Source organism: Canis lupus, chromosome X (assembly GCF_003254725.2).
Source record: "Canis lupus dingo isolate Sandy chromosome X, ASM325472v2, whole genome shotgun sequence".
NCBI classification, from domain to species: Eukaryota; Metazoa; Chordata; class Mammalia; order Carnivora; family Canidae; genus Canis; species Canis lupus.
This window is the reverse complement of record NC_064281.1, coordinates 111,189,060-111,212,230: the sequence shown is the minus strand read 5'-3', so window position 1 is coordinate 111,212,230 and position 23,171 is coordinate 111,189,060. Positions and strand designations below refer to the sequence as shown.

Here is a 23,171-nt window from a genome sequence, read left to right as displayed (position 1 = left end):
TTTAATTTTAACAATTTGAGGCTTTAATGTCCTTTGGATAAATACCCAGTAGTGCAACTGCTGAGTAATAGGGTAGTTCTAATGTTAACTTTCTAAGGAACTGCCATACTGTTTTCCAGAGTTCCTGCATCAGTTTGAGTTTCTGTCAACGAAGTAAGAAGGTTTCCCTTTCTCTGCATCGTGGCCAACATCTATTGTCTCCTGAGTTGTTAATTTTAGCCATTCTTACTGGTATGAGGGGGTATCTCATTGTGGTTTTGGTTTGTACATCCCTGATGATGAGTGATGTTGAACATTTTTTTCATGTGTCTGTTAGCCTTCTTTGTCTTCTTTGGAGAAATGTCTGTTCATGTCTTCTGCCCATTTGTTGACTGGACTTTTTCTTGATGGGGGGCAGTTTGAGTTTGATAAGTTCTTTATGGATTTTGGATACTAGCACTTTATCTGATATGTCATTTGCAAATATCTTCTCCCATTCTATAGGTTGCCTTTTAGTTTTTTGACTGCTTCCTCAGCTGTGCAAAAGCTTTTATCCTGTTGAAGTCCCAATATTCATTTTTGCTTTTGTTTCACTTGCCCCTGGAGCTGTGTCTAGCAAGAAGTTGCTGTGGCCAAGGTCTGTGCTGTCCTCCAGGATTTTTTTTTAAGGTTTTATTTATTTATTTATTTATTTATTTATTTATTTATCTATCTATCTATCTATCTATCTATTTATTTATTTATGAGAGACACAGAGAGAGAGAGAGGCAGAGACACAGGCAGAGGCAGAAGCAGGCTTTATTCAGGGAGCCCGATGCAGGACTCGATACCGGGTCTCCAGGATCACGCCCTGGGTGGAAGGCGGTGCTAAACCGCTGAGCCACCAGGGCTGCCCTGTCCTCCAGGATTTTGATGAATTCCTGTCTCACATTTAGGTCTTTCATCCATTTTGAATTTATTTTTGTGTATGGTGTGAGGAAATGGTCCAGTTTCACTCTTCTGCATGTGGCTGTCCAATTTTCCCAACACCACTTATTGAAGAGACTGTTTTTTTTCCATTGGATATTCTTTCCAGCTTTGTCAAAGATGAGTTGACCATAGAGTTGAGGGTCCATTTCTGAGTTCCCTATTCTGTTCCATTAATCTATGCATCTGTTTTGGTGTCAGTGCCATACTGTCTTGATGATCACAGCTTTGTAGTACAGCTTGAAGTCTGGAATTGAGATGTCTCCAGCTTTGGTTTTCTTTTTCGACATTCCTCTGGCTATTTGGTTTTTTTTCTGGTTCCATACAAATTTTAAAATTGTTTGTTCTACCTCTGTGAAATAAGCTAATGGTATTTTGATAGGGATTGCACTGAATGTGTAGACTGCTTTGGGTAGTATAGACATTTTAACAATATTTGTTCTTCCAATCCATGAGCATGGAATGTTTTTACATTTCTTTGTGCCTTCCTCAATTTCTTTCATAACTAATCTATAGTTTTCAGAGTACAGATCTTTTACCTCTTTGGTTAGGCTTATTCATAAGTATCTTAGGAATTTTGGTGCAATTGTAAATAGGATCAATTCCTTTATTTCTCTTTCTGCTGCCTCATTGCTGGTGTACAGAAATACAACAGACTTCAGTGCATTGATTTATATCCTGTGACTTTGCTGAACTCGTGTATCAGTTCTAGCAATTCTGGGGTGGAGTCCTTTGGGTTTTCTACATATTCTATCATGTAATCTGTGAAGAGAGGAAGTTTGACTTCTTCTTTGCCCATTTGGATGCCTTTTATTTCTTTTTGTTGTCTGCTGAGGTTGGGACTTCCAGTACTATGTTGAAGAACAGTGGGGAGAGTGCACATCCCTGTTGTGTTCCTGATCTTAGGGGAAAGGCTCTCAGTTTTTCCCCATTGAGAATGATATTAGCTGTGGGTCTTCTGTATATGGCTTTTATGATGTTGAGGTATGTTCCATGTACCCCTACTTTGTTGAGGGTTTTTCAAGAAAGGATGCTGTATCTTGTCAAATGCTCTTTCTGCATCTTTTGAAAGGATTATATGGCTCTTATCCTTTCTTCTATCAATGTGGTATATCATGTTGATTGATTTGCAGATGTTGAACCACTCCTGCAGCCACTCCACCATCCCACTTGGTGGTGGTGAACTTTTAATGTACTGTTGGATCCCATTAGCTAGTATCTTGGTGAGAACTTTTACATCAATGTTCATCAGGTATATTGGTTTGTAATTCTCCTTTTTAGTGGGGCCTTTGTCTGGTTTGGGGATCAAGGTAAGATGCTGGCTTCATAGAATGAGTTTGGAAGTTTTCCTTCCATTTCTACTTTTTGGAATACTTAGAGAAGAATAGATATTAATTCTTCTTTAAATGTTTGCTAAAATTCCCCTGGGAGACCATACAGCCTTGGACTCTTGTTTGTTGGGAGATTTTTAATTCCTGATTTAATTTCCTTACTGGTTATGGGAATGTTCAGGTTTCCTCTTTCTTCCTGTTTCAGTTTTGGTAGTTTATACGTGTCCAGGAATGCATCCATTTCTTCCAGAAGGCCTAATCTGTTGGCATATAGTTGCTCATAATGTGTTCTTTTTTAAAAAGATTTTATTTATTTATTCATGAGAAACAGCAAGAGAAGGAGGCAGAGACACAGGCAGAGGGAGAATTAGGAAGCCTGATGTGAGACTTGATCCCAGACCCCAGGATCACACCCTGAGTCAAAAGGCAGACACTCAACCACTGAGCCACCCAGGAATCCCAAGTTGCTTATAATATGTTCTTATAATTGTAGTTCTTAGGTGTTAGTTGTGATCTCTTCTCTTTCATTCATAATTTTATTTATTTGAGTCCTTTCTCTTTTCTTTTTGATAAGTATGGCCAGGGGTTTGTCAATTTTATTCTTTCATAGAACCAGCTTTTAGTTTAATTTGTCTGTTCTACTGTGGTTTTTGTTTGTTTGTTTGTTTCTATTTCATTGATTATATTATTTCTCTTCTCCTGCTGGGTTTAGGCTCATTTGCTGTTCTTTCTCCAGCTCCTTTAGGTGTAAGTTTAGGTTGTATATTTGAGACCTTTCCTGTTTTGGGAGAAATGCTTATATTCTATATACTTCCCTCTTAGGACCACCTTTGCTGTATCACAAATGTTTTGAATAATTGTGCTTTCATTTTCATTTGTTTCCATGAATTTTTAAAAATTCTTCTTTAATTTCCTGGTTGACCCATTCATTCTTTAGTAGGATGCTCTTTAGGCTCCATATATTTGTGGTCCTTCCAAATTTTTTTCTTGGTTGACTTCAAGTTTCATAGCATTGTGGTCTGAAAATATGCTTGGTATGATCTCAATCTTTTTGTCCTGGTTGAGTCCTGATTTGTGACCCAGTATGTGTTATGTTCTGGAGAATGTTCCATGTGCACTTGAAAAAAAAAGTATATTCTGCTGCTTTAGGATGAAATGCTCTGAATTTATCTGTGAAATCCATCTGGTCCAGTCTGTCATTCAAAGCCCTTGTTTCTAGTCAGTCTTCTGCTTAGATCATCTATCCATTGCTGTGAGTAGGTTGTTAAAGTCCCCTACTATCATTGTATTATTATCAATGAGTTTCTTAAGTTTGCTATTAATTGATTTATATATTTGGCTGCTCCCAAGTTAGAGCATAAATATTTCCAATTGTTAGATCTTCCTGTAGATAGACTCCTTTTTCATGATATACTGTCCTTCTTCATCTCTTATTACAGTCTTTGTTTTAAAATCTAGTAATACAAATTTTAAAATATAATGAAAAATAATAATAAAATAAAGAATAAAAGTACAAAGGAAGCTAGATACTATTTTCCCGTAGAGCTGGAGCTTTGCAGCATTGTATGATCAGTAAACTTGGTGTGAGCTAGTTATTTGTACTGGTCTTCTGGGGGAAGAGTCTGCTGCTCTGAGTCTCAGGTGGACGTTCACTACTGGAAATGTATCTCCAGGGTGCAGGGAAGCAGGGCTTGGTGTTAGCAGCTCTGGACTCCACTAGGTGATGCCGTTTTGCTCCCTCAAGTCTTTCAGCTCTGATAGGCCAGATGAATATGGTGGCACCCGTCTCTAGCCCTCGAGCTGAAAATTCACACCCCCCACTATTCAGTAAGCCCTCACAGAAGAGCAATCACTCTTGTCTCCCTGATTTCCATCAGAACCCTGTGTTCACCCTGCCTGAGTCTGAGCTTTTTTTTATCTCAGGCACGTGACTGAATTTCAAAACTTCAAATCTTAGGGGCTCCAGCAGCATGGACCTGTGCTGTTCCTCCTGGGGAGGGTCTCGCCATGCTTCTGCCTTTTGCTGACCAGGCCCAGGAAAGCAGCCATACAACTGTGCAGCGGTTCGCAGTTTATGGCAATACAGGGCAGAAAGCCAGTGGTTCTCAGACAGCTACCACACTCCCGTGCCTGGAAACAGTGTAGCACTCAAGCACCCCCATTCTTCTTATGACCCAGGGGATCCTCAGACCACAGTGTCACACCTGGAATTCTGCAGCCACTTCACCACCTGAGCTCCTTTAAGCTGGACATGTCCCCTACTGTAGCCAACTTCCAGAAGTTCCCATTTTGTACTCCACTGCCTTTGCAGTAGCCTCCTTAAGCAGGCTCCATCCTCACTACCATATCCATATCACACCATGTTCAAGTCTCCACACCTCCTACCTTCCAAAAGGTGGTCATTTTTCTACTTGTAGACTTGTAGTTATTTGTTCTCCAAGACCTCTGATTGATTGCTCAGATGTTCAGAATGATTTGATAAGCAGCTGTATTTGAGGGACCAGACAAACTTAGGATCCCCAACCCCTCCACCATCTTAACTCCTCTTGTTTTGTTTCAGGTTTTTTTTCTGGAGGCTTTGGGTTTTAACCACATGGGTAAGCTCATTCATCTATGTGTGTGTTCAGTGGACAATTTCAAAAGATGTACCCCATTAAAATTCTACTGCAGATATCAGGGTGGTTTCAAAAATCATCTGACTTCAGAGTTACATGCCAATAACCAGTAGATTACATGTCATATTAGACCCTACTCACAAGCCCATTTGGAAAACACTGAGAGGTTTTTAAGTATACCGGGGGCCGGGGTGGTGGTGGGTGGGAATGACTATATATTAGCTTCCTAGGGCTGCCGTAAAAAATTACCACAAACTGACTGGATTAAAACAATACAAATTTATTATTTCATTGTTCTTGAGGCCCACAGTCCAAAATGAAGGTGTCAGTAAGTTGGTTCCTTCTGCAGACTTTGAAGGAGAACTCTATCTCATGGCTGTCTCCTAGCTTCTGGCAACTGGCAGCAATCCTTGACATTCCTTCCCTTTCAGATGGCTCATTCCAATCTCTGATTCCATGCTTCCTGTCTGTGTCTGTGTTTAAATCTCCCTCTCCTTTCTCTTTTTACACCATTCATTGTTTTTAGGGCCCACCCTAAATCCAAGACAATCGCAACTCTAGATTCCCAAAGTAATTGCATTTGCAAACACTCTACTCCCAAATAAGGCCACATGCACACATACAGGTATGGCCCATTTTTAGAAAGTTGGTGTTGTGCCACTTCATTTTTAGGAAAGATCTATGTATGTTTGTACCTGTTTTCATTAACCAAAAGAAATCCAAAGAGGATTTTTGCTTTTAAGAAAAAAAAAAGTGAAAAACGAAAATAAGAGTCCAGCATTTATTTTGCAGTGACACCTTATAGAAGCAGCACACACCCCCAAGCAGAGAGAGTGACACCACCAAGCTCCTTCCCCTGTGGAACCACACTCAGCATCTCAGCATCAAGCTGCCATACATTTGGAAGTTATCTGAACATCTTGATTTATTTTGTAGATCTGTTAGCAAGATGTGTCCTAAGGTAGCAGAAAAGCCTAAGACAGGTTATTTTGGGGGTCTGGGAATGCTAAAAACATTTTCCTTGTAAATTAATGGTAATTGCTTCTCCAGGTTATGCCATTTAGGCTTACAAAAGTTTTCATGGGAATGCTCTACTTTCAGATAGAGAGGGAAATCTATACTGGAAATCAGAACTTGGACATATCTTTTGAAGGGTCACTATTCAACTTCCTATAGATCAACCTAAACGACACTTGTCCAAATCAAACTTTTAAATTCAAGGGGTTGGCAAGCTGGTGGAGGAGTATGGTCTCCAAGTCACCTGCCCCACCAACTTACCTAGATAACTTTCAAATCATCCTGAAAAACTACGAATTTGGCCTGAGATTTAAAGAGAGAACAGCGGGAACGCTAGAGAGAGAACGGTTTGTGCTTCTAACAAGGTAGGAAGGTGGGAGAAATAAAATAAAAAAGAATCCAGTGGGGGAGGGGCCCTGCAAGGAGCCGGGCTAAAGGGGGCGGGAGCCTCAGGACAGGGGACCCCGGCCTGGAGAAGCGGGAACTTTAAAAATCTGTCCCAGATTCTTCCCAGACGGAAAGGCGCTCAACAGGAAAACCGGACAGAACCACAGGAGGGGTGGTGGAGTCCCCAGATTCCTGGGGTCACTAACAGGAGGGGCGCCCCAGGGAGAGCACCCACCCCATGGGCTGAGCGGAATAAAAAGATGGAGCGCACCCAGTGGGGTCCTGGGAGCAGCTCAGCGGTGGCTCTGCGTGGAGGGGGCTGTGCCACCCGGGAGCGGGATTCCAGTGGTGCAGGCCCCGGAGCCCAGGGCAACGGGGGACACAGCCCAAGATCCGGCGCTCCCCCTGGGGACAGGCAGAGGCCAGGAGGGCTTAAGACAGTGAGGACGCTCCTGCTGCCAGCTGGCCCTGAGCTGTGCATGTCAGAGCCCCCACCCCCAGAGCATCCAGGCCCCTGCGGACGGGTTGCTGTGGGAGTTACTGCTGGAGCTGACTCCAGGGCTGGGGAGCTGGCCGCCACCAGTGGGGTTGTTCCTCCCGGTGTCACCTTGTGCCTGGGATAGAGCGGGGCCACCGGGGAGCAGGGGCCTCACAGGACAAAGAGTTCCCACTGAACCGTGCACCTGGCAGGGGGCGGGGAAGCTGCCCAGGTGCACACACCTGAGAGTCAGGCAGCAGGCCCCTCCCCCAGACGAGCTGGAAGGATAGGGGAAGAGCAAGTTCTTGACAGAGCAGGCTGGAAAGCTCCAGGGAAAGTCGAGGGGCTTACAGTGTATAGAATCAGAGGGTACCCCTTCTTGTTTTCTTTTGTTTTTCTTTTTCTTTTTTTCTTCCTTTTTCCAGTACAACTCCTTTTTAGCCACTCTGCACTGAGCAAAATGACTAGAAAGAAGAACTCACCCAAAGAATTAGAAACAGTACTCTCTCCCACAGAGTTACAGAATTTGGATTATAATTCGATGTCAGAAAGCCAATTCAGAAGCACAATTATAAAGCTACTGGTGGCTCTGGAAAAAAGCGTAAAGGATTCAAAACACTTCATGACTGCAGAATTTAGATCTAATCAGGCTGAAATTAAAAATCAATTAAATGCGATGCAATCCAAGCTGGAGGTCCTAATGACGAGGGTTAACCAGGTAGAAGAACATGTGAGTGACATAGAAGACAAGTTGATGGCAAGGAAGGAAGCTGAGGAAGAAAGAGAAAAACAATTAAAGACCATGAGGAAAGGTTAAGGGAAATAAATGACAGCCTCAGAAGGAAACATCTATGTATAATTGGGGTTCCAGAGGGTGCTGAAAGGGACAGAGGACCAGAAAGCATATTTGAACAAATCATAGTCGAGAACTTCCCTAATTTGAGGAGTGAAACAGGCATTCAGATCCAGGAAATAGAGAGTTCCCCCCCTAAAATCAATAAAAACCATTCAACACCTCGACATTTAATAGTGAAACTAGCCAATTCCAAAGATAAAGAGAAAATCCTTAAAGCAGCAAGAGACAAGAGATCCCTAAATTATATGGGGAGAAGATTAGATTAACAGCAGACCTCTCCACAGAGACCTGGCAGGCCAGAAAGGGCTGGCAGGATATATTCAGGGTCCTAAATGAGAAGAACATGCAGCCAAGAGTACCCTATCCAGCAAGGCTCTCATTCAGAATAGAAGGAGAGATAACGAGCTTCCAAGATAGGCAGAAACTGAAAGAATATGTGACCACCAAACCAGCTCGGCAAGAAATATTAAGGGGGACTCTGTAAAAGAAAAAGGAAGTCCAAGGTAACAATCCACAAAAACAGGGACTGAATAGGTATTATGATGACACTAAATTCATATTTTTCTCTTTTTTTAATAATAAATTTATTTTTATTGGTGTTCAATTTGCCAATATACAGAATAATACCCAGTGCTAATCCTGTGAAGTGCCCCGCTCAGTGCCCGTTACCCATTCACCCCCACCCCCTGCCCTCCTCCCCTGCCACCACCCCTAGTTCGTTTCCCAGAGTTAGGAGTCTTTATGTTCTGTCTCCCTTTTTGATATTTCCTACCCATTTCTTCTCCCTTCCCTTCTATTCCCTTTCACTATTATTTATATTCCCCAAATGAATGAGAACATATAATGTTTGTCCTTCTCCAATTGACTTATTTCACTCAGCATAATACCCTCCAGTTCCATCCACGTTGAAGCAAATGGTGAGTATTTTTAAATAGGAACTCTGAACATGAATGGGCTTCATGATCCCATCAAAGATGCAAAGTTTCAGACTGGATAAAAAAGCAAGACCCATCTATTTGCTGTCTACAAGAGACTCATTTTAGACTTAAGGACACCTCCAGCCTGAACACGAAAGGTTGGAGAACCATTTACCATTCAGATGGTCCTCAAAAGAAAGCTGTGGTAGCAATCCTCATATCAGATAAATTAAAGTTTACCCCAAAGACTGTAGTGAGAGATGAAGAGGGACACTATATCATACTTAGGGGTCTATCCAACAAGAGGAACTAACAATCATGAATATTTATGCCCCAAATGTGGGAGCTGCCAAGTATACCAATCAATTAATAACCAAAGTTAAGACATGCTTAGATAATAATACACTTATACTGGGAGACTTCAACACAGTGCCTCCTGCAAATGACATATATTCTAAGCACAACATCACCAAAGAAACAAGAGCATTAAATGATACACTGGACCAGATGGATTTCACAGATACTTATAGAACTTTACACCAAAACGCAACTGAATACACATTCTTCTCAAGTGCACATGGAACTTTCTCCAGAATAGACCACATACTGGGTCACAAATCAGGTCTTAACTGACACCAAAAGTTTGGAATTGTCCCCTGAATATTTTCAGACCATAATGCTTTGAAACTTGAACTCAATCACAAGAAGAAATTTGGAAGAAATTCAAACACGTGGAGGTTAAAGACCATCCTGCTAAAAGATGAAGGGTCAACCAGGAAATAAGAGAAGAATTAAAAAGATTCATGGAAACTAATGAGACTGAAGATACAACCGTTCAAAATCTTTGGGATACATCTAGCTGGTCTTCTGGAGGAGGGGCCTGTTGTGCTGATTTTCAGGTGTTAGCAGTTGGGGGAGCTGCTGTGCCCCTGCCTGGTGCAGGGCTCAGTGGGGGTTGTTTACCCTGTGAGGCCCCAGGAGCAACAGCCCTAGTGGCGGGGCCAGCTCTGGAAACCTGGATTCAGCTCCGGCAAGAACTCCGGAGCTCTCCGTCTGCAGGGCCTGGAGGCTCCCGGGCGGGGCCGCTGATCCGCTCAGCTGGGGCAGGAGCGTCCTTGCTGTCCTGGGCCCTCCCGGCCTCTGCCTGTCCCGGGGGGAGGCCGGATCCTGGGCTGTGTCCCGGTGCCCTGTGCTCTGGAGCCTGCGCTGTTGGATTCGCGCTCCCGGCCGTGCAGCCCCCTCCGCGGATACAGCAAAAGCAGTCCTGAGAGGCAAATACATCGCAATACAAGCATGCCTCAAAAAATTGGAAAAAACTCAAATACACAAGCTAACCTTGCACCTAAAGGAACTGGAGAAAGAACAGCAAACAAAACCTACACCCAGCAGAAGAGAGTTAATAAAGATTTGAGGAGAACTCAATGAAATCGAGATCAGAACTGTAGAACAGATCAACAAAACCAGGAGTTGGTTCTTTGAAAGAATTAATAAGATAGATAAACCATTAGCCAGCCTTATTAAAAACAAAACAGAAAAGACTCTAATAAAATCACAAGTGAAAAAGGAGAGATCACAACCAATACCAAGGAAACATAAATGATTTTAAAACCGTATCATGAGCATCTATATGCCAATAAATTAGGCAATCTAGAAGAAATGTACGCATTTCTGGAAAACCACCAACTAACAAAACTGGAACAGGAAAAAATGGAGAACCTGAACAGGCCGATAACCAGGGAGGAAATTGAAGCAGTCATCACAAACCTCCCAAGACACAAAAGTCCAGGGCCAGATGGCTTCCCAGGGGAATTCTATCAAATGTTTAAAGAAGAAACAATACCTATTCTTAACTAAAGCTGTTCTGAGAGATAGAAAGGGATGGAATACTTTAAACTCGTTCTATGAGGCCAGGATCACCTTAATTCCAAAACCAGACAAAGACCCCACCAAAAGGGAGAATTATAGACCAATATCCCTGACAAACACAGATGCAAAAATTCTCAGTAAGATACTAGCCAATAGGATACAACAATACATTAAGAAGATTATTCACCGTGACCAAGTGGGATTTATCCTGGGGATGCAAGGCTGGTTCAACACTTGTAAAGCAATCAACATGATAGATCATATCAACAAAAGTAAAAACAAGAACCATATGATCCTCTCAATAGACGCAGAGAAAGCATTTGACAAAATACAGCATCCATTCCTGATCAAAACTCTTCAGAGTGTAGGGATAGAGGGAACATTCCTCAGCATCTTAAAAGGCATCTACAAAAAGCCCACAGCAAATATCATTCTCAATGGGGAAACACTGGGAGCCTTTCCCCTAAGATCAGGAACACGACAGGGATGTCCACTCTCACCACTGCTATTCAACATAGTACTGGAAGTCCTAGCCTCAGCAATCAGACAACAAAAAAAGAAATAAAAGGCATCCAAATGGGCAAAGAAGAAGTCAAACTCTCCCTCTTCGCCGATGACATGATACTCTACATAGAAAACCCAAAAGACTCCACCCCAAGATTGCTAGAACTCACACAGCAATTTGGCAGTGTGGCAGGATACAAAATCAATGCCCAGAAGTCAGTGGCATTTCTGTACACTAACAATGAGACTGAAGAAAGAGAAATTAAGGAGTCAATCCCATTTACAATTGCACCCAAAAGCGTAAGATGCCTGGGAATAAACCTCACCAAAGAGGTAAAGGATCTATACCCTAAACACAACAGAACACTTCTGAAAGAAATTGAGGAAGACACAAAGAGATGGAAAAATATTCCATGCTCATGGATTGGCAGAATTAATATTGTGAAAATGTCAATGTTACCCAGGGCAATTTACACGTTTAATGCAATCCCTATCAAAATACCATGGACTTTATTCAGAGTTGGAACAAATCATCTTAAGATTTGTGTGGAATCAGAAAAGACCCTGAATAGCCAGGGGAATTTTAAAAAAGAAAACCATAGCTGGGGGCATCACAATGCCAGATTTCAGGTTGTACTACAAAGCTGTGGTCAAGACAGTGTGGTACTGGCACAAAAACAGACACATAGATCAATGGAACAGAATAGAAAATCCAGAAGTGGACCCTCAACTTTATGGTCAACTAGTATTCGACAAAGGAGAAAGACTATCCACTGGAAAAAAGACAGTCTCTTCAATAAATGGTGCTGGGAAAATTGGACAGCCACGTGCAGAAGAATGAAACTAGACCACTCTCTTACACGAGACACAAAGATAAACTCAAAATGGATGAAGGATCTAAATGTGAGACAAGAATCCATCAAAATCCTAGAGAAGAACACAGACAACACCCTTTTTGAACTTGGCCACAGCAACTTCTTGCAAGATACATCCATGAAGGCAAGAGAAACAAAAGCAAAAATGAACTATTGGGACTTTATCAAGATAAGAAGCTTCTGCACAGCAAAAGATACAGTCAACAAAACTCAAAGACAACCTACAGAATGGGAGAAGATATTTGCAAATGACGTGTCAGATAAAGGGCTAGTTTCCAAGATCTATAAAGAACTTATTAAACTCAACACCAAAGAAACAAACAATCCAATCATGAAATGGGCAAAAGACATGAACAGAAATCTCACAGAGGAAGACATAGACATGGCCAACACGCATCTGAGAGAATGCTCTGCATCACTGGTCATCAGGGAAATACTAATCGAAACCACAATGAGATACCACCTCCCGCCAGTGAGAATGGGGCAAATTAACAAGACAGGAAACAACAAATGTCGGAGAGGATGCGGAGAAAAGGGAACCCTCCTGCACTGTTGGTGGGAATGTGAACTGGTGCAGCCACTCTGGAAAACTGTGTGGAGGTTCCTCAGAGTTAAAAATAGATCTGACCTACGACCCCGCAGTTGCACTGCTGGGGATTTACTCCAAAGATGCAGATGTAGTGAAACGGCAGGACACCTGCACCCCAATGTTCTATAGCAGCAATGTCCACAATAGCCCAACTGTGGAAGGAGCCTCGGTGTCCATCGAAAGATGAATGGATAAAGAAGCTGTGGTCTATGTATACAATGGAATATTCCTCAGCCATTAGAAACGACGAATACCCACCATTTGCTTCGACGTGGATGGAACTGGAGGGTATTATGCTGAGTGAAGTAAGTCAGTCGGAGAAGGACAAACATTATATGGTCTCATTCATTTGGGGAATATAAAAACTAGTGAAAGGGATTAAAGGGGAAAGGAGAGGAAATGAGTGGGAAATATCAGTGAGGGTGACAGCACATGAGAGACTCCTAACTGCGAAATGAATAAGGGGTAGTGGAAGGGGAGGTGGGCGGGGGGTTGGGGTGACTGGGTGACAGGCACTGAGTGGGGCACTTGATGGATGAGCACTGGGTGTTATGCAATATGTTGGCAAATCGAACTCCAATAAATAAATATATACAAAATAAAAATAAATGTCAACCAAGTGAATAAAATAAACTCAAGGGGTTTTTGCTATCAGGGTTCCAGAGTGATGTTTGGGACAGTCAGAGGACTTTTGCAGGGGTAGGAATGTTCTATGTTAGGGAGATGGCAAGTGGTTCTGGATTGTCCACTGGGAGTAAAGCACAGCCTTTGGAGAAGACAGTGATGAGCTGGTCCATAGGCCAGGTTCTAGAATTGGACAGGAGGAAATACTGGAGAAGATTAGGGGGGAGGTGGTGTAATTCAGAAAAGTGCTAGAACTGGACACAAATGATAGCTCCTGTGCAGAATCAGCTATTAAGGTATTAATAGGGTTCAGAGCAGGATAAATAAAGTTCAGTCAATTCCCGAATTATGTTTTATTCTCATTTCTTCTTTCTTTAGGAGCTTGCTTTTAGTACGTTGTCTCCTGGTTCTTCTTTTTACTGCCTGAGAGACATTACAGAGTACTGGGAAGATATTGGTGTAAGAGACAGAAGACCTGCCTCATGCTATGAGGATGTAAAGAAAAGTATCTGGGGGGCACCTAAGTGGCTCAGTTGGTTAAGCTTCTGCCTTAAGCTCAGGTCACGATCCCAGGGTCCTGGAATCAAGCCCCACATCCGGCTCCCTGCTCAGCAGGGAGACTGCTTCTTCCTCCACCTGCTGCTCCCCCTCCTTTTGCTGTCAAATAAATAAAAATCTTGAAAGAAAGAAAGGAAGGAAAAGAAAGAAGAGTATCTGGTACAGTGCCTGGTATTTATCAGATCTTTAATAAATAGCAGTTACTCCTAATATTATTTTGTCCCCAGACCTACTGCCCTCTCTTCTGGGATTGTATGTTTATCCAAGACATCTCAGATAACATGCAGCTAAATAGGAGTCAGAACGTCAAACTAGACAAAAATGCTGCTTCACAAATAAAACTCATTAAATTTTCCCTCTTAGAGAGTATATTAAGTTGGCTATGACTTGAGTCTTTCTCAGCTGATGTAACTCAAAAGTTCCCAAAATTTTTGAGTCAAAGACCAACTCCTTCCTTCCCTAGCTGTTCATCCATCCAAAACATGGTTTTCACTCATTTCACTCCCACCAAAACCTAGATTTGCTTAGTTTTGGCCTAATTACACTCAAGATAACCTACCTTTAATGTTATTCTCTCTGGCTAGGGAAGAATGCCGGTTTAGTGGCTTCTGGGTACCACCTCAAGGGAGTATCACCCTATTCCCAAGAAATCATTGCAGATGATGTTTACAGAACACCTAGGTAAGTGCACTGTGTTAACTGCACTGAGACAAGCGTTTAGGACATCTTCCGTACCTGCCCCAGGTGGAAATCTCTTTCTAGTTTATCCACGATACAAAAGGAACTACTAAGCAGTTTTGTTTGCCAGACTTTTCTGTCACTTCCAGAACACATCACCTGATAGTGTGGCCCTTGCTACCACCCACAGCAGAAATTGCAGTTTCCCAAAGCCCTACACTGCCTCAGCTTAGGGCATTTCTACTTGCCTACTCACATCTGGAGATCCACCTCCTTTCCCCTTTTAAGATTTTATTGACTTATTCATGAGAGACACAGAGAGAGAGGCAGAGACACAGGCAGAGAGAGAAGCAGGCCCCCCTGCGGGGAGGCCAATGCAGGACTTGATCCCAGGACCCCGGGATCAGGACCTGAGCCAAAGGCAGACGTTCAAGCACTGAGCCACCTAGGTGCCCCTCACTCGTTTTTACCTGTTCTTTAGGTATTAGAATACATCTCATCATCTCCTGAAGTTTGCTGCTCCTAGCATCTACCATTTTATGATTAGACATGGTTCTTGCTTATCCTAGTATTTCCACTATTAATATAGTGCTTTCCAAGGAGAAAATATCCAATTAATGTTTGGTGAATAAATGAGACAAAAGGCAGGGCTTTTTAAAATAAGATTTATTGAAATTACACCTACTTTTCTTCAGTAAGCCAAACAAATCATGTACGTATCTTTTAGTTTTACAGAACGATAAACTAAAGTGGTTAAGGGAATCCAAAATTTAACCACCTTTTATACTTTTTTCTCCATTTTCTTTCACATTTCCAAGGAAATTCCCATTTCAGTGTCATATCATCTTGTTCCAGGTCACAAAATAAGATAGAACATTTCCCAGTTTCTTTGTAAAATATAAAAACTCCTATTCTTAAATCTGATACACAGCAATAAATGTGTAACAAATTCATTTACATACTTATATTCTAAAGCTAAAAAATCTTCTATTAAAAATAACATTTGAAAAATACCAAAAGGAAAAAAAAAGGTAAACCTCCAAATAATCCATATAGAACAGGAACACAAAGTTGTACACAGTGTTCTCCCCAGCCAGACCCTGACCCTCTTCTACCTCAGAGCTAGGACTGCCTTCTTCAAATACAGAGTGAATATTTGGTGTCACCCTTCAGTTGGGGCAGGAGAAGCTGATGGCCAATGCTATGCAATGTTTACGGCAGAAGTATTATCCACAACACCAACTCTGTCCTGGGCCTTCTCTTTCTCATCTTTTAAAGCCTTCTCATACCAGTGTGAGAAGGAAATGGAGTCAATCCCTTTGATCTTAGCCAAAAACTCTAGAACTTTAATCTTACTGGTTTCAGCATGAGCCCTGGGACCCCACAGGAATTCATAGCATGGAGGATCCCTGTTAGGCGTCTGCCGATACTCCAGGTAATTTTCCTGCACCCAATCTCTGGTGATGAGCTTCCTGGGCTCCCCATAAAGGAAATGCTCCCTCCCAGCATACACTCCCATTATATTTAGAAAATCCCAGATGTCTTTCTCAAGGGCACGATTGCCCCCCATGAAGATCACACCCAAGATGATTATCAGGAGACCGTTTTTAGGCATACTCTGGTTGTCGCTAAGCATCTCCTCATGACTGAAATCTAGTGAATTGACAAGGATATAGGAGTGAGTGGTGGGGTTCAGTTCCTTCATATCAATGCCAGAGATCACCTCCAAGCACTTGGTAGCTTTCCTAAAGATCACAGAGAATTGTGTCTTGTACCTTTCGGCGACAACCTTCACCATTTCTGCCTCTGTGACGGACTCCTTCAATCGATACTTGAGGATCAAATAATGCACCAAATCAGCCACTGACTCATCTAGCGGATCTCTGGGAGAATATTCAGCATCTTTTGAGGTCTGTGGGGAACTTGAACCCTGCTCTTGGCTGTTGCAGACTCCATTTGATGTGCTGCACGATGCAGAGAAGGAGCAGGAGCTCTGAGGACTCTGAGGAGGACTCAGTGTTGCAGCAGGGTTCTCTTCCTCCTCTGAAGAGGCTGGGATCATAGGAGAGGAAGGCGGGGAGAAGGAGGTGGAGGGGTAGGAGAAGGTGAAAGAGCAAGAGGAAACCGAAGTAGTCTCGTCTTCCTCCTCCTCAGCTGTGAGAACACATGCTACTGCCAGGTCTTGTATTTCATGTGGGGTCTGAAAGTCTGGCTCAAATGTGAGGCGCAGAGGCTTTAAAGAGCGAGGCATGATGACACTGCTTGGAAGAAGCAGGTAGAGGTATGAGCAAGATGGTGGGAGATGGGGTACCACAGGCCTGTGAGAGGGAGGAAGAGGCTTAGTGGTCTCAGCAGAGAAACACACCCTTGGCAGCTCTGACAAAGGCCAACTTACAGGCTCTTCAGGGGGTGCTCTAGGGCCTCACAGGGTTCTTGTCCTGCTGAATGGTTTGTCTCCTAGAAACCTGTAGGAGGATATGGAAGCTCTTCAGGCTGTAGCCAGCCCAGCTCAAGGCTTCCAGAGCTGGTTGTGGGCAGGTGAAGTCAGGCACTCTGGAGTCCTTTCTGTTCTGACATGGGTTGAGTACTCAGCAGACATTCAGGGTGTGAACCCCACCTTGGCTCCTACCACTGCCTGGGCCTCCTCTGCTCTGCTGACCTGAAGACAAGTGCCTCATACCAAGACCTCACCGCATGGTTCCTGGAATACTGGACAGGCTCGGGGGGTCAGGCTCTGGGAGGTCCCTCCTGTTCTGCAGTGGATGATCCCCTCTGCGCTAAGGTTCTCAATTTTCCCCTAACAAGGCCTGCTCACTGCTCCCCAATCACGGCTAACCCCTCCCCAACTTCCCTGCCTCTGCTAGCCTAAGGCAAAATTTTTGGAACAGGAGATCACATTCCTGAAACCAATGAGGAGGAAGTAAAAAAGCAACACATCTGACCATACAAGCCCAGGGCTTCCCTGGATGACAGCAAGGGTGGCCAAAGTCTGTGGGATTCCCTCTCTCCTGGCTGAGGGTTTCCCTCATCCTTCACACTGATGCCTGGTAGAGCCTGGGACCCCTTCCTCTGCTGTCCTGACTCTACCCCTTCAGAACAAGCCTTCAACACTGCCCTGAAACCACCAAGAAGGAACTGAGAACACGCTGTATCTATCTACTATGCCCCAGGGCCTCACACAGCTGACAGCAGGGGCAGGGTAGGGCTGGGTACGCCTTTGGCCCTCACTCAGGGTCCCTAACCTAAACTCTGGCAGAGCCTAGGACTCCTGGGCTGACCTGACGCGGCTCCTCCTCAGAGCAAGGCCCTCACCTCTCTGAGAACCACCACACAAAAAGGAGACGGCACCACATCCTGCCACCTTTGCTAGATCCTTCCAGAGCTGACAGCAAGGGCAGGCCCCCCCTGTTCTGTGGTGGGGCTATCTTGAATCCTCCCTCATGGCATTCATCTTTGCTCCTGGCATGGCCTGAGCTACTCCCTGCTGACTGAACATCACCCCCTCAGATCATGACCTCATCTCTCTGGGACACCGCCCTCACCCTTGGGAAAATGCTAGACACTATATCCAGACAACCCTGCTTGGGTTATCCCAGGGCCGAGAATAAAAGACAGCCCAGACTTTATTGGGTCTCTTCTTTCTGGAGTGGGAAATACCCTTGCTCCTCACCAAAGGTCCTTACCTTGACTCTGGTAGAGCTTGGGACTCCTCCCTCTTCTGACCTGACGTGGCTTCTTCAGTCGACCTGCCTTCGGACTCAGACTAAGGACCTCAGCTCCAGGTCCTTCAAGACAAAAATGAAGAGACATCACAGCCAGCCCCCCTTCCCAGGGTCTCCCCAGCGGACAGCAGGGGTTAGGCCCCATCTGTCACAGTTTGGGGGAGGGAGGGTTCCCTCTGCCTTCCCTTAAGGTATTCCATACTTGTGTCAGGGCCTGGGCCCACTTCCTCTGGTGACCTGAAACCACCCTTTCAGACCAAGGTCGCAGGAAGTGACGGTGTACCACATCTGGGCATTCCTGCCCAGATCCTCCCAGTGTGGACAGTGGACACATGGTGGAGTTTCTGTGAGGTTCCTTCTATCTTGGTAGGGGGTACCCATAGTCTTCCTTCAAAGTACTTACCTTACCTTGACTTGTCACAGATCCTGGGACTCCTCCCTCTGCTGTTGTCACCAGCTCAGACCAAGCCCTTCACCTCCCTGGGATACTCCAAACAAAAGTAAAAAGACACCAAATCCAGCCACTCCTGCCCGGGGTCCATTCCAGCATGGTGAATATACCCAAACCTCCCTCAGGATATTCATCTGCACTCCTGGTAAGGCCTGTCCTAGCCTCTGCTGACCTTAAGTCTCTCCCTCCAACCAAGACCTCACCTCCATGAACCACTCTATTCCCTTGATTCTTGGTAGAGTCTGCAGCAGAAGTGAGAGTTCCTCCCACCTGGCCACCCCTGCTCAGATCTTCCCAGGACTGAGATTCTGTGGGGTCCTCTTTTTCAGGAAGGGGGGCTTAGGTTTCACCAAGAGTCCTTACCTTGATTCCTGACAGAGCCTAGGACTCCTCCCTCTTCTGAACTGATGTGTCACCTCCTCAGACCAAGATCCTCACCTCTCTAAGACTCTCTCCCAGACAAAAGTAAGGAAATGTCTCATCTAGCCAACCTTGTCTGTGGACTCTTGGGGTTGACAGGAGGGGCATGGCTGGGGCCTCTTCTCCCTTGGGGTATTTTCAGGGCAGGCCAAGACCACATCACATCTACCTGAGGTGGAAGGTCCTCTCAATCCTCCCTCATGGTCCTCTCCTTGATGCCTGGCAGGGCCTGGACTATACTATCAACCTGAGGTTACAACCCCCAGAAAAAGCCTCTCCTCCCTCTGACTCCCAAAGTGGAAATCAGGAAGCACTCTTTATTTGGCAACCCTGCTGTGGAGCTTTCCAAAGATGACAGCAGGGGCAAGTTTCTGTAAGACATCTCTTTATAGCATGAGAGATCCTCTAAATCCTCCCTTAGAGTCCTTATCTTAACACCTGGCAGAGCGCAGTACTCCTCCCTTGGCTGCACTCAGGCTACACCCATCAGACCAAGGTCCTTACTTCCATGGGACCCCCCAAAACAGAAAAAAAGGAAGGGTGGCTACATTCAGTAACCATGCCCCTGGCCCTCCCATGTTGACAGCAAGGGTAGAGAAGCACTGGGTCGGGCAGCCCTGGTGGCGCAGTGGTTTAGTGCTATCTGCAGCCCAGGGTGTGATCCTGGAGACCTGGGATCGAGTCCCACGTCGGGCTCCCTGAATGGAGCCTGCTTCTCCCTCTGCCTGTGTCTCTGCCTCTCTCTGTGTGTGTCTCTCATGAATAAATAAATAAAATCTTAAAGAGAAAAAAAAGAGAAGCACTGGGTCCCATCTGCTCTGGTGAAGGGGATGCTCTGAGTCCTTAAATTGACCCGTGGTGGGGCCTGAGACTCCTCCATGAAGCTGCTCTTGCCCCTTCACAACTAGGTCCTCATTTCCCTAAGAACTTCCAAATAAAAGTAAAGAGAAGACACATCCTGCCACCTCCTAGGGCTCACAGCAGAGGCTGAATCCCATCTGTTCTGCAGCGGGGTGGGGGTGGGGTATCTTCTATCCTCCTTCAAGGTATTCATATTGCTCCCTGAAACAAAGGCCTCACTGCCATGAGGCAAGCCCCACCACTTCCCGGAAGAACTGATGGAACACCACATCTGACCACCATTGCCTGAATCCTCCCTTGGCTGGCGGCAAGTGCAGAAAGGGGCCCCTGCTCTCTGCAGTAGAAGGTCCCATTTTCCATCCTAAAAGTGTTCATGTTTATTCCTGACAGGGACTGCACCCCTTCCCTTCTGCTGACCTGAGGATGGTTCATCACCCCATGGCCACCAACTCCTTCAGATGCCAGAGAAGTAAGTTGGGGGGATAAAGAATTGCCCCTGTGCTCCACACCCTGCTGCAGTCTTCTCAGGACTAGCATGAGGGCAAGGCTCTTTTCTTTCTTTCTTTCTTTCTTTCTTTCTTTCTTTCTTTCTTTCTCTCTCTTTTTTTTTTTTTTTTTTTTTTTTTTTTAGGGCAGGCTCTCATGGGACCCTCACTGTCTGGACTGGGAGGTCCCTGCACTTTGCCCTCAGAGTCCTCACCTTGATGCGTGGCAGGGCCTACAACTCCTCCCTCTACTGACCTGAGTCTGCACCTCTCAGAAAAAGCCCATTCCCTCAGGCTCGAAAGATGGACGTCCAGATACACCACACCCAGGGCCCTGCATGGAGCCTCCCAGGCAGAAAACAGGGACAGGGGAGGTGCGCTGGGGTACCGCTCTGCAGTCAGAGCTCCCCTCAGTCCTTCCTCAGAGTCCTCACTTTAGCGCCTGCCAGGACCTGGGACTCCTCCCTCTGGCAATCTGAATCGGCTTTGGTCAGAAAAAGCCTCACATCTCTCAGACTCCCAAGATGGGGGTCTGGATAAAACACATCCGGGGCCCTAAGTGGGGCCTCCAGGGGTTTAAAAAATGGGCGGAGTGGGGGCAGCACATCCACTGCGCGGTGAGGGGCCTCCTCCCTCGAGGTCTTCACCTCGTGCGGGCGAGACCTGGAACTTGTCCTTCTGCTGACCCGAGTCCAGCCCTAACTAGTAAGTCTCCCGTCCCTCAGACTCCCAAAATGGAAGTCAGGACTCGTGCCCACGGTTTCTGGGCGGTAAGAGAAGTGCATGGCAGGGCTTGCCAGCTTGCCGCCCCCCACCCCGCGCACATCTCTATTTGCAGTGAAGACAGCCTCCACCCCTTCGGGATAGTCACCTCGCGCCTGGGGATGCATGAGGCTGGGCCGTCCCTCCACTGAGCTGAGGCGGGGCCCTTCAGTCTCAAACCCCTCTGCCGCCCAACTTAAGTCACGAAATGCTGTATCTCACCCCTCAATTGGGGGTTTCCTGGGTTGATGTTTGGGCGAGCAACAGCCCCTACCTCTGTGGAAGGGCCTCTCGACCTCCGCCCTCAGGGTCCTCACCTTGAAGCCTCGCAGAGCCCAGGATTTCTCCCACATTTGACTGAAATCCGCAACCCTCAAGAAAGGCTCAGGCTGCCCAGGATCCCAAGGCAAAAGTACCCAGAGGCCACATCCGAACACCCGTGCCCGCCGCTTTCCGGGGCCAATGGCGCCGACAGCCGACGTCGGCCCCCACCCTGTGCCAGGGGAAGCCTCCCGCTCTCCCTCAGGGTCCTCACCTGGAGCCCTTGCAGAACCTAGGCTTCCTCGGTCTCTGGACCTAAGTCTGCTCGGCTCGGAGCAAGCCTCACGTCCCTCACAGTCCCGACTGAAAGGGCGGCCACGCTGCACAGGGTCTCCCGGGTTGGCTGCAGGGGCGGGGCGGGGCAGGGCGGGGCGGGGCGGGGCTAGAGGTCCCCTATACGCAGTGGGCGGTGCCTTCACGGCTCCACCCCTCCGCCCGGGCCTTCAGCCTGATGATTGGCCAGGCGGCCTATGACCCCTCCCTCTAGTGACCTGTGGCCCCTCCCCTCACAGAAGTCAGCAACTGGAACATCCGGGGACCCGGCCTGGTCTCTTCAGGCTGGCCGTGGGGGCCCTTAAACTGTTGGGGGGGTGCTCCTCTCACGCCCCCTCTGAGCCCTCCTCTAGTGCTGCCAAGTCCTGAGACTCGTCCCTCCCCTGACCACAGTCAGGCCCCTTGGACGAAGCCTCACGTCCCACGCGTCTCAAAACGAAACTCACGAGAGGCCACATCGGAACACCCGTGCCCGCCGCTTTCCAGGACCAATGGTGCCGACAGCCGACATCGGCCCCCACCCTGTGCCAGGGGAAGCCTCCCGCTCTCCCTCAGGGTCCTCACCTGGAGCCCTTGCAGAACCTAGGCTTCCTCGGTCTCTGGACCTAAGTCAGCTTGGCTTGGAGCCAGCCTCACGTCCCTCACAGTCCCGACTCAAAAAGGTGGCCACGCTGCACAGGGTCTCCCGGGTTGGCTGCAGGGGCGGGGCAGGGCAGGGCGGGGCGGGGCGGGGCGGGGCTAGAGGTCCCCTATACGCAGTGGGCGGTGCCTTCACGGCTCCACCCCCCCGCCCAGGCCTTCAGCCTGATGATTGGCCAGGCGGCCTATGACCCCTCCCTCTAGTGACCTGAAGCCCCTCCCCCCACAGAAGTCAGCAACTGGAACATCCGGGGACCCTGCCTGGTCTCTTCAGGGTGGCCATGGGGGCCCTTAAACTGTTGGGGGGTGCTCCTCTCACACCCCACCCCGAGCCCTCTTCTAGTGCTGCCAAGCCCTGAGACTCGTCCCTCCCCTGACCACAGTCAGGCCCCTTGGACGAAGCCTCACATCCCACGTGTCTCAAAACGAAACTCACGAGAGGCCACATCGGAACACCCGTGCCCGCCGCTTTCCGGGACCAATGGCGCCGGCAGCCGACCTCGGCCCGCACCTCCTGCTCTCCCTCAGGGTCTTCACCTCGAGCCCTTGCAGAACCTAGGCTTCCTCTGTCTCTCTCCAGACCTAAGTCTGCTCGGCTCGGAGCAAGCCTCACGTTCCTCACAGTCCCGACTCGAAAGGGCGGCCACGCCACACACGGGAACCCTGCTCGGGGTCTCCCGGGTTGGCCGCAGGGGCGGGGCGGGGCCAGGACCGCATGTGGGGTGGAAAAAACCCCTCAGTCCTAGCTCAGTCCTAGCTCAGGCCACTCCTGACTCCTGGCACTGCCCGAGCCACTTCCCTCTCTGGAGCTGAACTCCCTGGCCCCGAAGGAAGCCCTTCTCCTTCCTGAGAACATCAAGGTGATACTTGTTTTTATTCTCCCTTCTACAGTTTTCTGGGCGAAGACAGGAGCTGAAACTCTGTTGTCATCTTGACATCTACAGGTAAGGCCTTAAGTCTGTAAATAAGAACTGACACCTTTATAATGATGTGCATC

General features: G+C 46.7%; 1 protein-coding gene across 14 annotated transcripts; it reads right to left on the bottom strand.

The window, feature by feature from the left end:
* Positions 1-14,891: 14,891 nt before the first annotated feature.
* LOC112668471 (melanoma-associated antigen 10-like) lies at positions 14,892-22,846 on the bottom strand. Of its 14 annotated transcripts, none has more exons than XM_025460854.3 (5): positions 22,611-22,846; positions 18,366-18,442; positions 17,924-18,025; positions 16,636-16,705; positions 14,892-16,558 (listed from the first exon to the last, which is right to left on the bottom strand). In XM_025460854.3, exon 5 carries the CDS (start codon positions 16,489-16,491, stop codon positions 15,442-15,444), a length of 1,050 nt encoding a protein of 349 aa, XP_025316639.1. In that variant the 5' UTR covers positions 16,492-16,558; positions 16,636-16,705; positions 17,924-18,025; positions 18,366-18,442; positions 22,611-22,846; the 3' UTR covers positions 14,892-15,441. The 14 variants fall into 14 exon arrangements, with proteins under 14 accessions (XP_025316639.1, XP_025316643.1, XP_025316637.1 ...); XM_025460858.3 differs by having other exon boundaries at positions 18,371-18,442; XM_025460852.3 differs by lacking the exon at positions 22,611-22,846 and adding an exon at positions 22,100-22,252.
* Positions 22,847-23,171: the final 325 nt, after the last annotated feature.

Excerpts from the sequence above, each read along its gene's own strand:
- LOC112668471 (XM_025460854.3), bottom strand. The coding sequence starts at position 16,491 with ATGCCTCGCTCTTTAAAGCCTCTGCGCCTCACATTTGAGCCAGACTTT.